The sequence below is a fragment of the Saimiri boliviensis genome, chromosome 8 (assembly GCF_048565385.1).
Source record: "Saimiri boliviensis isolate mSaiBol1 chromosome 8, mSaiBol1.pri, whole genome shotgun sequence".
Taxonomy (NCBI): domain Eukaryota; kingdom Metazoa; phylum Chordata; class Mammalia; order Primates; family Cebidae; genus Saimiri; species Saimiri boliviensis.
The window spans coordinates 79,049,545-79,066,262 of record NC_133456.1 but is presented as its reverse complement, the minus strand read 5'-3'; the positions used below and the strand labels follow the sequence as shown (position 1 = coordinate 79,066,262).

The 16,718-nt window shown below is 37.2% G+C and overlaps 1 protein-coding gene across 5 annotated transcripts in view; it reads right to left on the bottom strand.

The window, feature by feature from the left end:
* IL1RAP (interleukin 1 receptor accessory protein) overlaps positions 1-16,718 on the bottom strand; it is a 142,491-nt gene that overhangs the window by 91,587 nt on the left and 34,186 nt on the right. For all 5 annotated transcript variants that reach the window (XM_010337724.3, XM_074404704.1, XM_074404703.1 and 2 more), the window contains exon 2: positions 1,155-1,219. In XM_010337724.3, the coding sequence (XP_010336026.1) occupies positions 1,155-1,218 (64 nt within the window). In that variant the 5' untranslated portion in view covers position 1,219. The remainder of the gene's footprint in view (positions 1-1,154; positions 1,220-16,718) is intronic.

Below are 16,718 nucleotides of genomic sequence, written 5' to 3'. Positions count from 1 at the left end.
CTTTATGTGGCACATTCAGAAAAACTGAAATTTACCCAGAAGAGATGATCAGGATGGTAGGAGGGCTCAGATCCACGTCATATGAAAAACAGTTGAAGGCATATATTGCAGAACACTGAGGTCATGGTTATTTGGTAACTAAACATATCGGAAGCCCTCTCGGAAGCCCTCTCACATGGAAAAGGAATTAAAACAATGGAAAGTATGGTTCATGGTGTTCAGGGGAATTTTACTTGAGAAGCTTTATAAAATGAGGACCTCTAGGTTTCCTTCATCAATTACAATTAGAGAATCACTGCTTTTGGGTTTTGGTTGTTTTGTTTCTTATCATTTTTTTTTTCAGTCCTGCAGTTGAACCAAGCAAATATTTGGAAAGAGACAAATTTCAGTTTCAGGTACTAAAATCAAAGAGACAAATTTCAGTTTTAGGTACTAAAAACTTTCTAAGAATTTGATTAGTCCAAAAACGTAGGTTGCAATTTAATGATTAATAGTCAGAGGTAGAGAGTGATTCTGGGCATAATTCTGGGAAGAAGAGGCAATCTGAAAAGATGGATTTTCAAATAGCAAGTCTCTTCCATCTCTAATTTCATGTGATCCAAGCACGTGATGACTGAGTTTGGTTTTTAATCTCAATAAAGGTCTTAGTTGTCTCCTCTTATGAAGTAGCATCCAAAGAAAGAATGAGTCTAAAGACAGATTGTCTTTTTTTCTTATATAGAAACAATATGGCAAAAACTCATCATTATTTCATTTAACATCTCAATGGATAATTACCATTGATGCCTTCTCCACCACTGGCTCAAATCTGAAAAACAGATTGTGCTATTATCACTTCCACTGTTTCCCCATAGGACCTGAGGTAAGGGAAAACAGTAATATTCTAGTTGGCTTAGTGTGAAGGTGATGAAAATTCCTGTATTTAAACACAGCAGACCACTTTCCCCTGTGCACTCTATCCCATGAAGACTAGAGACATCAGTGGTTCTATCACCAAAAGCCTGTTATTATTCTGCTTTATGATTACTTGCTACCACAGAAGACGATGGACATAAATAACATTACGCTCATTTAAATTCATTCTCAGGAAGAGTGAACTCATTACTCTATGCATGACTTGCATTTTAATACATTTTCCAAAGCCATTCACTTACCTGAGGCATCACTTTGCAGAATTCCATAAAAGTAGAGACTCATTACACACCACAGAAGCGTCATCCTATAAACATAAATACAAAGGTAAGGAGAATCACTTATTACTTTCAAGTGCTTAAATGACAATAACTAGCATGCATGCATGCTTACTATAGACTAGGGATTATTCTAGGAATTTTATAGATTAACAAATTTAATTGTCAGAACCAACCAATAAAACAGGTTTTATTTTGTTTTTGCTTTGTTTTGTTGTTTTTAATTCCATTACATGCAGATAAAGAAATTTCAGAGACAAGTTTAAATAACATAACGAAGATCCTTTGGCTAGATAGTGGTAGAGCTATGATCAAACTCCAGCTGTCTGTCTCTACAACTATCTCTTTTTCACTGAACTATAACTACCTACTTAAAAAAATTCATCTGGATTTTCTGAGCAGGACTCACATTTCTGACAGATAAATTCAATCTTCTTACCCCTCTTTGCATTCCCTTGGTGTATGTCTAGTGGGAATATTTTACAATCCAGGTACTTTTCCCTTTTAGTGACACATAGAAAGTCTAGGAATCCTGGATTCAGACTTTCTCTGCAATCCATCACACTCTAAATTTATATTAAAGAAAACTATTATAAATCTAGCTCCCTGCTGCTCTTGCTCTCCTCTTCTCACTGGAAGAGAGAAATGATGAGGCAGGTGTCTAATTTCTGTGATATTTAGCCTTCCTATTGATAACCAGCTGAAGCAGCCAACTACTGTGAACCATACCCTTACATTTGGTTGTGTGATATTTAATGCAGAAGACCTGGAGATTTGACAGCTCTGTGAAGTATTTCTTTTCCTACTATCCAATACATAACTGGCCACTGCTAAAACCTTTGTGGGTTATAAATACTGAATCCTGAAGGCAATGCAGAAAATCTATGCGAAAGAACTCTGCTTTGTGTGTCGAATGTAATAGTCATATAAGAATGCCTGCAGAGGTCTTGATAACTTGTCCAGATCATATTTCTACTAAGAGTCAAAGATGGGATATTATATCCACATTGGGCTAACTACAAAGACTATTATCTCAAATAGCCTATGCCACAAGTTTCACAACCACAGGTATGCAGCTGCTTAAACAGATCAAAGAGGTATTTGATAAATAAGGTTCCCATATCATATCATTTAAAATGGGGCAGTTTTAAGAGCATTAAATTAAAATGAAAGTTATAAACTACACAAGGAATCCAAGCTGCGTGGCTACCCTAAAAGATGATGCGAGTTTCCAACCCCCGTCACCTCTCTTAACCACACCTCTCGAAAAATCTCGGTTCATGCTTCCTTTTTTAGCCTGGTTGGACACAAATCACAGGTGAGCTCATCATATCAGAAGCTATTGTTTTATCTGATAAATTAAATGATGTTTTCTTCCCAGCACCTCCTCCTTCCAACTCTTATATTATGGCTTTGGGAAAATCTTTTTTCTCTTCATCAGTCTTTCATTTATTCAACAAAATATGGATTGAGCATTTTCTCCTCCTTTTCCAAATTTTTTAATTTGTGTGTGGGGGGGGGAGGGTATATAGTAGGTATATATATGGGGGGCGGGTATATATATTCATGGGGACCTGAGATGTTTTGATACAGGCAAGCAATATGAACTAAGCACAACATGGAAAATGGAAATATCCATCCCCTCAAGGATTTATCCTTTGAGTTTCCAAGTTGCTGTCACACAACTACGAAGCTTCAGTGAGCAAGATGTAGGGCTTTCTCTGAAGGCACTTTTCCATAGTAAAGATGAACCCCAAGGAAGCCACTTTAGTATCACCAACTATGAATAGAACACACATCCAGAGACACTTAGGAGATAAAAAGAGTTACCAGACAGAAATTCTAGCACGAGGCAGGGTCTAACAGAAACTTAAAATGTGCACACACACAAGAAAAACTCTGTAATACAAAGTAAAAGTGATAAAAATAGAGGCGAACAGATAAGTGTTATTGAAGATTAGCAAAGGAAAGGGGTCACTCCGGCCAAGACAATAAAAGAAGAGGTGGCATTTGAACTAGTTTGGATATTTAGACTTGAGGCAAAAGGAGCATGTGAGTAAAAGAAACTTTGCGTGAAGAATGATGCTCAAAGGTAGTGAAAGCATAGAACACAAAGAGAAAATAGTATATAAAGAACTGAGTTTTGCTCAAGCACAAGGTATTAGAAAAAGAACTATAGAAGATTTTGTTGGAAAGTAGACAGTGGTAGGATCAATGGCAAAGCCTCAATTAACAGGCTAAGGGCATGGGATGTAACTTAAACAGCAAATAGAGGATCACCAAACTTTTCTAAGTAGAGGAGCAATATGACCATCAAATTGTACTTTATGGAACACTGCCAGGCATGTATTGGATAGATTGCTGCTAAATTTTGTCTTGAAATCATTTTGGCTCCGGAGTCTGTTATCACAATAATTACTATCTTCCTAGCTTTGTGACATCTACAGACTTGATCAGCATGCAACCTATATCCTCATCCAAGTCATTAATAAATGTAATTAATTATTCTGCATTAAACTTGCCAGCAAAGAGCAACTAGAGATTTCACTGCATTCAGGGAACAGTAATTTCAGCCCTGCTACTCAGCTGTGCTAAAGCATTACGGCCTCCCAAATTGCTGTGGGCTATTTTAAAAACCCCACATACCTCTAGATTTTCCCAATTTGCCTGTTTATAAGCTGCTGAATTCCTAAGGCAACATTTAGAAGACATTCTAATTAGTGTGATTGAGGGCCTTAATTGATATTCCCAAGAGTAACTGGATTATGCTGAAGGCAGCAAAGAGTCAGGTCACCAAGGCAAAGCTAATCCAAAGATAACTTGTCTGCAAACACACATCCAGGGCCAGTCCTGCCCTGGGATGAATTAGAATAAAGCAGACTGAAAAGGAAATGTGATTGAGCAGGCTACTTTTGACAGATTACAGGTACCAATGTTACTGGGAGGTGGTGGGCTGATCTGAAACCTCTTAGAGAATGCTGGGTCATTTAGCATTGTTTTGTATTCAGCTTTAGAATTTTATTATTGTAAACGATAATACACTTTTGGTTCTTGCTTCCTAGAGTGAGAGAGTGCTGGGTCATAGATGGAGAAACTGTCAGAAAGCAAAGGCACTTGGGTAATGAGATTATTGTGATGGGGCCTAACAGACCCTGCTGCTGCTTCCGATGACTGGAACCTACGTATAATATATTCCCAGGTTTTCTCGCATTATCCATTTTATTTACTGCATGACAATCTCTGTAGTTCCTCCCTTGCCTTTTGGTAGGTCTCTCATATTTAATCCCATTGTTTCCCAGTATATCAACTTTAATGCCTATATCCTTTAGCAAGAAGATTTAAAATGTACTTAGTTCTCTGTAATCAACAACATTAAAGATAGGTCTTAACATGTGCTCAGCACCTTAACATCTGTTTCTGCATATGAAAGTTTTTATTGTCTGCATTCTCTAGACTTGGTAATCATTAATATCTCCTTATCCGCATCACTCTGATGACTGGATGCTCTCCTCTAGCCAGCAGGTGATAAGCTGAAACTAGGTTTGCTGCCCCAAGGGTGGGATTTGCCCTGAATCACCATTTGTTCTGTCTTCCTTCCACACAGCAGCATTTCAGCAGGTCATAGGACTGGATTTGTTTCTCAGTTTCCTGATCCCATATATGGCTCTATACTCAGAAAACACCCACTCGGGCCTTTGACCTGGTGCTTGTCAGCACACTCTTCCAGAAGCCTACCTTGTGTCCCTGTAAAGAAGCCTACCCTTGTATCCCTGTAAAGGCTTAAAGTCTGCTAGATAAACCTCCTGTAACCATGAAACTGCTAAACCTGTTTCATTCCTGCCATGGTTGAAGCACACCCTTCTCTATGACCTGCCCACTGAAAATGATGACTATTCAGTTTTGAAAACTTGGACATTCACACCAATCAATACACCCTAGAAGGCCATCCCCATGAAGGGTCAAATCACGTCCTTGAGTTCTGATCCTGTCCTGATCCCATTCAGATCTTTCCTTTAAATTTCTCTAAATTACTGCAAAAAGGCTGAGTACGTCTTGCATTTTGTGCTTACCTAAGATATGACAAACAAGCCTTTGAAGAAAACAGGAAAATTATTCCATTCTACAGGAAAGGGATAGCATTTATTAAGATATAAAAGTTATTATTTTCATAATCAAACTTTTAATGGAGTTTATAGGGCTTTGTTGAAAATAAGATTCTTGTGCAGAGTCTTTCAGAATCCAATATTTATCAGTAAATAAAATTTTGGCAAAGTAACATGGAAGACTCTGATTTGGAGTAAAATGAAGTAAATGTTCATCATCCTGTCTTTCCCAATGAATGCAGTTATAAAACATGAGCATATTATATGGAACAACTGTTTGAGGATTCTAAAAGTAAAAAATAGTGCATTCTTTTCAGTAGAGCATTCACCAAGATATACCATATCATGTATTATAAATCAAATCTTAACAAATTTAGAAGAATTCAAAGTATGTTCTCTAGCCACAGAACTAGAAATCAGTAACAGAAAGATAATAGAAAAATTTCTAAACACTTCAAAATTAAAGTATATACCTTAAAATAAAGTATATATTATAAAAAAATAAAAAAGGAAAGTTATACGGTAAATTAGAAAATACTTTTAACTTGACAAAAATAAAAATAAAACATACCAAGTAGGTAGGATGCAACTAATGTAGTAAGTAGAGGATAACTGGTAGCATTAAAGCCTTATCTTAGAAAAAAAAGAGAGATGTCAAGCCCATAATGTAATCTTCCCATTTAAGAAACTAGAGAAAGAAGAGAAGAATAAATTAAACCAACATAATTAAGGAAATTATATTATAGAGTAGAAATCAAATAATTTTAAAACAAGAAAAAACATATATATATATACATGTATTTATATATATAAAGAAATCAAAAGTTAGTTTTTTGAAAAGAACAATAAAACATAAACTTCAAGCCAGGGGACACATGAAAGAAGGAAAAATTTCCCTATCACTAATAATAGAAATGAAAGAGGGGACATGACTAAGGATCACAGAGACAATAAAATGGTAATAAAGGAATATTACAAACTCTAGGCTCATACATTCCATAGCTTAGATAAAACAGACGAATATTTCAAAAACCACAAACTACTAAAGCTGAGCTAAAATGAAATAGACAACATAAATAGTCCAATAACTTTTAAAGGAATAGAAATATATTCATCATCCGAGTCACCAGAAAGGAACACAATATTGCTGACATCATCATTTTAGCCTTATGAAACCCTAAGCAGAGAACCAGCTAAGCCACATTGTTCTTGGCCTTCTGACCCACAGAAACTGTGCAACAATAAATGGTTGTTTTTTTAAGCAACTAAGTTTTTGGTAATTTTTTACACTGGTACTAGAAAATAATAGAAGAGACATACCATATTCATGGACCAAAAAACTCAACATAGAGAAGTCAATTTTCTCCAAGATGTCTTATAGATTTAGCTAATTCCAATCAAAATCCCAGAAAGATTTATTTTTTTTAGCTACAGAGAAGCTGATTCTAATATTTATATTAAAAGAGAAATTCCCAAGACATTGAGAAAACGTTTAAAAAATAGGAATAAAGTAGGAGGAATCAGACAACAAATAACTAAATTTTAAAATACCGAAGTAATAAAGAAACACTTTACCAAAAGAATACGCAAAAGTCAAATAAACACATGAAGAATAATTCAACACTATTAGCCAACAGGGAAATGCAAATTAAAACCACAAGGAGATACCACAATACACTGTTCAGAATGACTAGAATTAAAAAATAAATACTGACAATACTAAGTGATAAAGAGGATGCAAAACAATTGGAACTCTCATAGTGGTAGAATATGAAATGTCCATACACTCTCTCTGGAAAACAGCTTAGCAATTTCTTAATAAAGTTAAACATAAACTTGCCATCCAACCCAGTAATCTCACTCCTAGATATTTCTCCAAGGAAAATGAAAACTTACTTTCATACAAAAAGTTATACATGCATGTTTGCAGAAGTCCTATTATTTATTAATTGCCTAAAGCTGGAAACAATTCAATTGTCATTCTACAAGTGAATGTACCAACAAACTCTGTGGCACCCAAAAAATAGAGTAATACTCAGCAATACTAAGCAATGAGCATTATATATGTTGATCTAGTAACTTGGATGACTCTCTAAGGCATTGTGCTGAATTAAATAAGCCAACCTTAATAAGATGCCTATTGTATGATTCCATTTAAATAACACTCTCAAAAACACAGAACTGGAGTGACAGAGAACAAACAGATCAAGGGTTTAGGGATAGTGGAAGAGTATGACTTCAAAAGGAGGCACATGACAGTTGTTTGGGGAAACAGACAATTTTGCATCCTGATTGTTGCAGTAGGTACTTGATTCGATATACGGGTTAATATACATAGAGCTGTACTACCAAAAAAGTCATAACAATGCATTAATTAGAAATATATTTTAAGTGGTATGATTTTTCTTTTCAAAAAGCTCAACAAAGGATTTGTGAAGCCTTTTAGAGAGTTTAAAGAAAGCTGTTTTAACCTAAATATGTTTTCTAGTTTGAACATTTCCTTTGAAAATAACATAACCTTGTCATTAAGTACTGAATATTCCAGAAACACCTAGCAGTAGAGGCACATGAAGAGATCAATGAAATGCCCCAACTTTCAGCTTACCAAGCCACTACTTCTAACCTTTACTGATATAACAGCAGAGTCAAAGTTCATCAGAAAACATTAGCACACTCCTCTTAGATACTGCCTTCTCCCTTCTCAGGAAATAGCTTCAAAGTGCTCAGCACTCTGAGAGGACATATATACATAATATACCACCTGCTATCTTTAAAGCCTTGGAATAGAATGTGAGCAGATTGATTCCCTTTTGTCCTTTAATATTCTGAATAGCAACATGCTCTGTGGAGTGAGGGAAAAAATATCATCATGAAGTCCAGTCCCTCACAAGGGAGAACTAGAACCGGGTTTTCAGTGAAAGGAAGGTGAAAGAGCAATTTAAAAAGAGCACTGAACTTGAAGTTCCTAATTTTTTTGACTGTGTGGTCCTGGAGAGCCTGAGAGAAGAGGTGAGGAATATTTACAGTGACCTCTTAGGAAGATCTGTAGCCAGCTCACTGTCTTGATGGTTAACTCAGCAAGGATGTGCTAGGGGTCCATGGAGCCTTCTAAACAAGGTAAGGAATTGTTCCATTGTACCCACTCTAGTAGGTGAACAATTTTATGATTAAATAATTCTCTACTTAGGGACACTGAGGCTGCAGAATAATAGAAACTAATATACCTACCTCACCATTTGTTGAGAGGAAAGTCTTAATAAATGCTGTAAAGTGCTTGGCACCATCTAGGAACATAAACTGCTCTCAGCAAATGCTGTTTATCCTCAACTCTTATTAAGTGAGATAATAGATGTGAAATACTTGAGGAACTATGAAGTGGTAGACAATGTGAGCTACCATTAATATGATTCACAAAAAAGAGCCCAAGTTACTTGGTTCAAGCTGACCATTGAGTATTGGGCAAAACTCGCCATGCCTGACACTTTTTGTGTACTAGGTTGAAGTTTAGGGCTTTATTTTCAAAATATTTCAAAGAAGATAGTTTTACTTGTCAAGTCTGGCCTTGACAATTACAGAAAAGCCAGGATTGCTGTGATAGACTCTATGATGAAATTGAAAATTGGAAAAATCGTGGCTCAGAAGGTTTCCCTTCTCTAGGCCTCATGTCTTCATTTCTAAAATAGCAGTAAAAATCCCTGTACTGACTATTTCATAGGGTAGATGGAGAGGCTCAACGGATGTGACATGTGAAAACATTGTGTGTGTGTGCGTGTGTGTGTGTGTGTGTGTGCGTGTGTGCATACATATATATACAAAATGCTATATATTATGACAATTGGTGTTTATTATGAAATAAGCTAAAGTTTTTCTTGGTTTTGCTTAAATTTGAAAAACTGAAGAGGCAGAGAACTTAAAGTCAATAAGGAAATATTTTATAAATTGCTTAATTTAAATCAGAAAATGAATTACCATTGAGATATTAAAGGGGCAAAAGTGAGGTTTCTAGGGTCTGGTAATGTTCTAGTTCTTAGGTCATGATTACATGACAATGCCTATGTAAAAAGATGAAAAAAAAAATGAACACAATATTTATGTACTGTCAATATGTTATATTTCTGTAAAAAATGTAGAAAAACTTTTTGGTTTGCTAAAGTGTATTTAAGAAAACAGGAAGAGGCTACAGAAAGATACAGAACTAACTATAGATAGATCTGTGTGTGTGTGTGTGTGTGTGTGTGTGTGTGTGTGTGTGTGTGTAAATTTAAAACAAGAAAGCTGATTAAATCCAACACAGAATGTGACAGGGAACTTCAAGGCTGGAAGGAAGAGTATTTATGATGAGATGGTCGAACACTACTTCCATTTCACTCAGCAAATATGTATCGAGCTCTGGATGCAGTCTGGAGCAGGAGGGAGAGAAATGGTCCCCTTCCTCATGAAGCTTGCAATGCAGAGGTATTCAAAACCCATACTTTCAATTCTAATAATGAAAAAATGTTAGACAAACCTGAAAGAGGGACATGCTACAAAACAACTGCTGTGAAATTTCAAAAGTATCAAGTTAGGAGGTTAATGCAAAATGGAAAGGCTGTTCCAGCCTGAAGGAAGCAAGGCAAGAGAACTAAATGCAGTCCCTGATCCTGAAATGGATCTTTTGGCTATAAAAACATGTTATGGATCAGGAAAAAATGCTCTTTCTGCTGTGCTGTAACTTTTTCTGTCAGTCTGAGATTATGTAAGTTTCTCTTCTAATTCAACCCTCCCCCCACACAGTTTAGAGAACTGTGCTGCAGCAGAGGCATTTCAAAGCACGTGAGAGTAGGGAGCAGGGAAAGAAGAAGAGTCGAGAGGAGGGAGGAATGAGCGTATTACCTGGGCAATGTGATGCCATTTGAAGTTCAAATAGGGAATTAGGTGAAATTATAACCACCACAGACACAAAACAGACATATCACCTGTGGACTAAGATCCAGTCACCTCCAGGTTAGGAAATTAATTACTTTTCCCAGCACAGAAAAGTTTCTTAGCCATCTGAGGTTTCCTCCCCTTAAATTTCACTTAACGACATTGCTACTAATAACCTCTCTAATTCAAAAGAATGGTCCGAAGATCACGATCCTGTCTATGAGACTCTCAAGAGAAAGGCATTTTCTACAAGCTGTTAGAAAGGGCAGAAGTAACAAAACAGTGGCTGAATTTTCATAGATTTCTCTATAAAACCTGTATTCCTTAGCTTCTGAATCTACAGCATCAAATTTCATTCAAATCAATGTATTTGTTGAGCCCCTATATTATACACTTTAATAGAAGCTGTGCAATATATAGAAATAAACGCATTGTTCATTTAATCAGGGATCTCACAGGTAGGGAGCAAAGTTAGATGAACACACACACACACACACACACACACACCCCAAAACAAAAAAACAAGAAAGAAAATGGCCAAGTAGGATACAATTCCTTCAAAATGCAAGATGAAAATTATCATGTCCTGTGCTAAGCAATCTGCAAAGGACCTTGTGTCCAAAAAATTAGTGTGAAAAGTAACATACCACATCTCTCTTGGAGATTCACAATACACATTGGCATTTTAAAGGCTTGGAGTAATCTGCCAAGTGTGTGGCCAACTTGTCTTAGCACAGCATTAACCAAAGTAATTTTGAGACATTGAAGTATAAAGTGTCCCCTGGAGAACCTCCGACCAGTCTGCACACTGGTTGAAAGGGGTGGAGCCATGGAAGTTTGCACCATTTGCAGCAGGGAAAAGCCTGGCTTCTCCTGTTCCTGGCTGGTAACCAGGGATCCAATCTGTGATGCAGGAAGCCTGCTAGCAACTCTCACTTTGCTGAGAGTCCCTGTTTCCTTTTTCTTTTCTTTTCTTTTTTTTTTTTTCATGAAATAAATTCCATTTTTCTCATCCTTCTGTGTGTCTGCAAGCCTAATCTTTCCTGGTTATGTGACAAGAATCCTGTGGAGAAAGTCCCACAACATCTTTGGTGCCCAGAACATGGGGTTTGAGAAAGGATGAGTGAGAAGCAAACCAAGAAATCTCATTGCCTCTCATTTCTAAACCTTTTCATCCACACACTTCTGACAGTAGGGGAAACTGTGCCCCCACCACCATCACTCCTGGAGTTCAGGAATCCTCAGTCCAACCCAGCTTTTCCATGGCCTTTCCTTCCTTTTTCTGGATGCAAGGGCAAGGGGCAGCTCCCTGTTCCCCCTCCACTCCTAGCTGGGGCTGGCAAATGCCATGCACCTGAGACATCTTCCCCTTCCCCTGGCCAAGGGGTTCAATTCCATTGGATAGCATTTTTAATTTTTCTTTCTTTCCTTTTCTCCATCAGGTCAGAAGTTGACTTTTAAGCATGGTTGTGTGTTTTTGTTTGTTTGTTTGTTTGTTTGTATTTTCCTTTCAGAAGACTTTACTAGGTTAGGAATGATAATGACTACTGTCTATATTCTCTGTAAAGTTTTATTATGAGGAAGGATTTGGGAGGCTGGTCTTAAGCGGTAGCGAATCGGGTGTGCTTTGCATGTCTTTCTGTATGGTCTGTGAAACACTCTGTTGCAGGCCTCCATCTTGTTTGACGTCCTTGGGAGCATGGCATGTAACACCATGGCAAGGCTTTGTTTAGCTTACCCATGGCCTGGATTCAATCCTGGCTTAGGAAATGAGTCCCTTCTGGTTTGATATCTGCATGACCTTTTGCTATTTGTTGATTCCCTTACCCTTCACAGAATGCTCTGGATTTTCCTTTCTCTAAAACTTCAGTAAAGTCTGATAGACAGAAATACTGGCCACTTGTTGAATTATAAGGGAGTTTAAAGGATTTTCTTAAGGAGCAGTCAGCTTAATTAAAAGTAGATATCCAAGTTATATTTAAATTGCCTTTATGTTTTCCTTTTCATGAACCTTGCTTTTCTGAAAAAATTGTTTTGTTTTCGAAGTCAACTAAATTATTTTTCTCCATTTTGCCTCACCACTATTAACGCATGCATAAAAAGGGAGAGACTTCGGTTTTTCTCATGGAACCCCAGAAACTAAAATCATCTGGAGGCTAATAATCCAAACAGGAGATTGGTAAATGAAGGATTTTGTGGGAACTGGCTTTTCTTCTGAGTGTCTGCGTAGTTGTATATTTGTTTTGTGTGTGATGTCTATAAAAACAGCTCAAATTAATTGTCCTAAAGGAAGATAAGCACTTTGATCAAATGTTTTTACAAGGGAAAACAAAAGCTGTGGTATCTTTCAGTTCACATGACTTTAATCATTAGGGAAAATGTAAACTCTTGCCTAGGGTTAAATAATTGTTTTAGATTAGATAAGATAAAGATAAACGTTCAAACAACTGCTAGAAAGTATGTAAAATTCAAAAAGGAAATATATGGTTTTTCTGTAAATTGAGGATTGAAATAAAAGCACAAGTTACTCTTAAGGCACTATCTGTTCTTTAGCAAAATTTGTAAAGGGCTATAAAAGGTTTTTTGCTTTTTAAATTTCTGAGTTATCATTTTTATAAAATAATTTATGGTAATCCAGAATTCTATTTCATAACATCAAATGTTTTAAACCTCTAACATATTCAATAGGCTTCCCAAAATCAAACTTTAGTTATAAAATTGTCATTCCTGACACCTGGCTTTTTGGATAGTTCAAAGGGCCACTGGAGTATCCAGAAAAGAGAGGCAAACAAGATAATTTAACATGTTTAGGTACATGGAATTGCCAAAGTGATGTTCAATCTGCTTTAGGTTATATTTTGGTGAATAATGCTAATATATGTTCCAAAATTGTATGAAATGTCTAAAATTCTAATGTTTGAGTATATGCTATCAATCATAATAAGGTTGTTATGTTAAGCTATTTTAAACCACAGAGATAACCAAACTTTGTCAATTATGCTTCTAACTGTAACTACACTGGACATTTTGTTATTCACAGACAATTTTTGGCTCATTTTAATCCTTTTCAAAAGATTGTTTATGATGAGTTATAGAACTTTGACAGGGGCTCTCAAATATAGGTTTATGATAACTTTGGAGATTATAACACTGGAATAAAAAAAATTGTACAGAACTCACAAAGAGCTGAAATGCTCACAGATATCAAGCAAAACAAGAACTAAACAGACTGCATTTAGAAAACTGAAACAATCTTTAAAACTTTTGCTTGGAATATTGCTGATCCTTGTTCTGTTTTTCAGAGTCAAGGAAACTTATTTTGAACTATTTACAGCCTTTATTAATTAAGGTATCCTCCTGTGAAGAAAATTTGGAAAATGTTTGTTTCTCTCTGCCTGGTTCCTCTAGAATTTGGATACTATCCATGAGTATTTTTAACTTATGGCATATGTTGTTTGCATCAGTACAATAAGAATCCATTTTTTTCTTTTGCATCAGGTCACAATTGCAGAAACTGGTAGTTTTACCAAGGGTTTGACTGGAAGGGTATGCTCCCCTTTAAGGAGTCAAGCTCAATTTGCAGAGCCAAGGAAAGCCCGTTGGGAAAAAACTGGCCTCACACCTTTGTCTACACAGTCCTTGTACAGATTTCCTGACCTGTGGTCAGCAGAGACTGTCACTTTCTAACAAACCCAGGACCTCCAAATTTATCTTGGGACCTTAAGAGGAGAGAATCACCCAACTCCAGGTATTTGAAAATATAAACTCATGGCTAGGCTCAGCTTTAAAAGATCATATCTGAGAGATTCCTTATGGAACAGAGTTCCACCAAAGCCAATCTAAAAGGTGTATATAGAAATAGTTATTCTTGCTGTATTTTATGTGACTAATCAGGCCAAGTATAAGACTAAAGTCTACTTTGCCAACAAGTCAGGCCTACCATAATATTCTTTAACAAAAATGAGGACTGAAGAGAAATTATGTTTCAAAACTTATCATACCTTTTTCATTAAATTCTAAACTCATTAGTTGTTTTTAAGTTTTTGCCTAAATTTTAGACTAATTCTGCTGGTTCCTGTGAACCAACTAGCCATCTCCAGCTGCAGCTCAGAAAGAGCAAACGAGATGGATAATGTGGAAATCTGGATCAATATTCTAGTTCTGAGCAATGATTCTACAAATCCTCTCAGGTGATGGGAATAAATAGGATGCCCACTGCCTAAAGGTTTCGTTTTTGGGAAAGTAAGACCATGGGAGCTAACCAAAGCCAAGCACCATGCATCCAAATCTTAGCAAGCATAACTATAACCACCAGTTACATGAAAATGCCACAAGACATCATTTTCTCTCCCTTGCTGGAAGAGGACTCAATTCCACAGCTTTACCTTAGCACTTGGCTTATGATAAGGAGTCCATGTGATGCTTGAAATTGAGTTTGGGACACATTTTTGTCCCAAACTCAACTTAAAGCTTCGCAGTAAAGCCCTAGAAAAGAAAACTGGATCTAAGGGCTCTAGAGGCCGATGATAACAGAGGTTAAAAGGCACTGTTCAGGTGAGAACAGCCAATTCTTGCTGATTAAGCCAAGCCTTCCATTTCGTGGATAAAGGTCATGCTAGTATCTATGGCACAAGTGAGGTCTAGGAAACTCCAAGGCTACTGACAGTCGGAGGAATAGAGGCACAGGTGAGAAAAGATAATTCATATTCTCTAAGCCCTCCCTGCTTCATGGGTGCATGCTCTGACACCCATGGATGGCACCTGCCAAAGTTGCTGGGACTTGAAGATGCAAGTATGGAAGAGGGAAAGAGGACACTCTTCCTTCTCTCCCTCACGTACCCCAGGTATTTGCTAGGAAGAGAAGGAAACAAAGCATGCCTGCTCCCCTCTTTCTAGATGAGTAGACATCCATCTTCACTCTGTACCCACTTCAAATGCATCCTGAACCCCTGGAACTCCATTTAAAAAACAAAACAAAACAAAACAAAAACAAACAAAAAAAAACACCTTTTTTTTCCCTGTCTCCTCCCTCTGTCCTCTATTCACTGATATGTAATTACATCTCATACTACAAAACAGTCCCCTTGGATGCATCCTCTGAACTGGGAAAAGTTAATTTCCCAAACCCTAAACCGGTTGGCTTAGTATTGGGTCAGGAGAAGGGAACCCAGAAGCTTGACATCTCTTCTTGACTTCAGGCCATTAAACTCCAAACAGTCAGGTAATCAGAGCCTTGGACGATGGCTCCTTTTGCCAGGGACCCTTACACAGGCCTCTCAAGGAGCTTTGTAAACAGGAAGCAGTTAACATTGGTCTTCACCCTTATCCTTACCCTTATTCTAATTGGCAGTTAGATGTACTTCTCTACAGGGGGAATGAGACAGTCAAGTATAAAGGTGACCCTGGAGAATCTCTGATCAGTCTGCGTCCTGGGAGAATGGGGTGGAGCTACAGAAGTTCACACTGTTTGCAGGAGGGGAGGTGCCTGGTTCCTCCTGTTCCTGGGGTAACCAGTGATTCAATCTGTGAGGCAGAAAGCCTCCTAGAAGGACTCTTGCTTTGCCGAGAGTCCCTGTTTCCTTCTTAATTTCCTCTTTACCCAATACATTCCATTGTTCTCACCCTTCTATGTGTCCTTATCTTTCCTGGTCATGTGACAAGAACCCTAAGAAGAAAGTCCTACAACAATGTGACCATGAACCTCTTTCTATGCAATGTGCCTATTAAAGACCCATTGCAAATACTGATGTAGTTAAAACTCTAATTGTCGAAGGGAGAGAGCCCAAGCCATAATTCCCAAATCGATTCTCAATCCACAAGATATAGGTGTTTTTTAAAACTACACTTGAGACTAAATTGTCCATCACTGAAGGAAATAAGTCTTAACTTTCCCACAGCCTAATTCAAGCCTCATGTCCCTTCTGCAGCCTCTCCAGTCTCTCTTATCTTGCCTCTGCCTAAAAATAAATTATTCCTTTTCTAAAAACTCCAGGTAGGTATCTACACCTGTCTGAGAGGCCTGAGAAATTTCTACCCTGATCTGTTTTGTTTAGGTTTTTTTCTTACCACTCCCCTTTTTTGACTGGGAATCTAAGTTTGTGTCCACAGTGTATGGTCCAATTCTGTTACGCAATAAACACATATAAACACCGGGCAACTTCTGCGTAGTGCTCTAGGACACAGTCAACCTCTGTTCTAGTTTGCTGTTGATTACTTTTTAACTGTGTGGCCTTGGATAATGTACTTAACCCCTCTGAACCCTGGTATCCTTATCAATAAAATAAAGATTACCTCATAGGACGATATAAGAATCGCAATAGATCATGTTTACGATAAAGCTTAATAAATGGTGAAGTATGATGCAGATACAAGATGTTGGTACTTTTATTTTACATATGGATTCACAGGCACACTGCCTTCTCTAGTCAGGCTACAGGCCATCCTAAGGATGGAATCTTCTCAAAAGGTTGGTTCAAACAGGTGTTACTATAAGTTCTGTGACATCATCAAGATACATTGC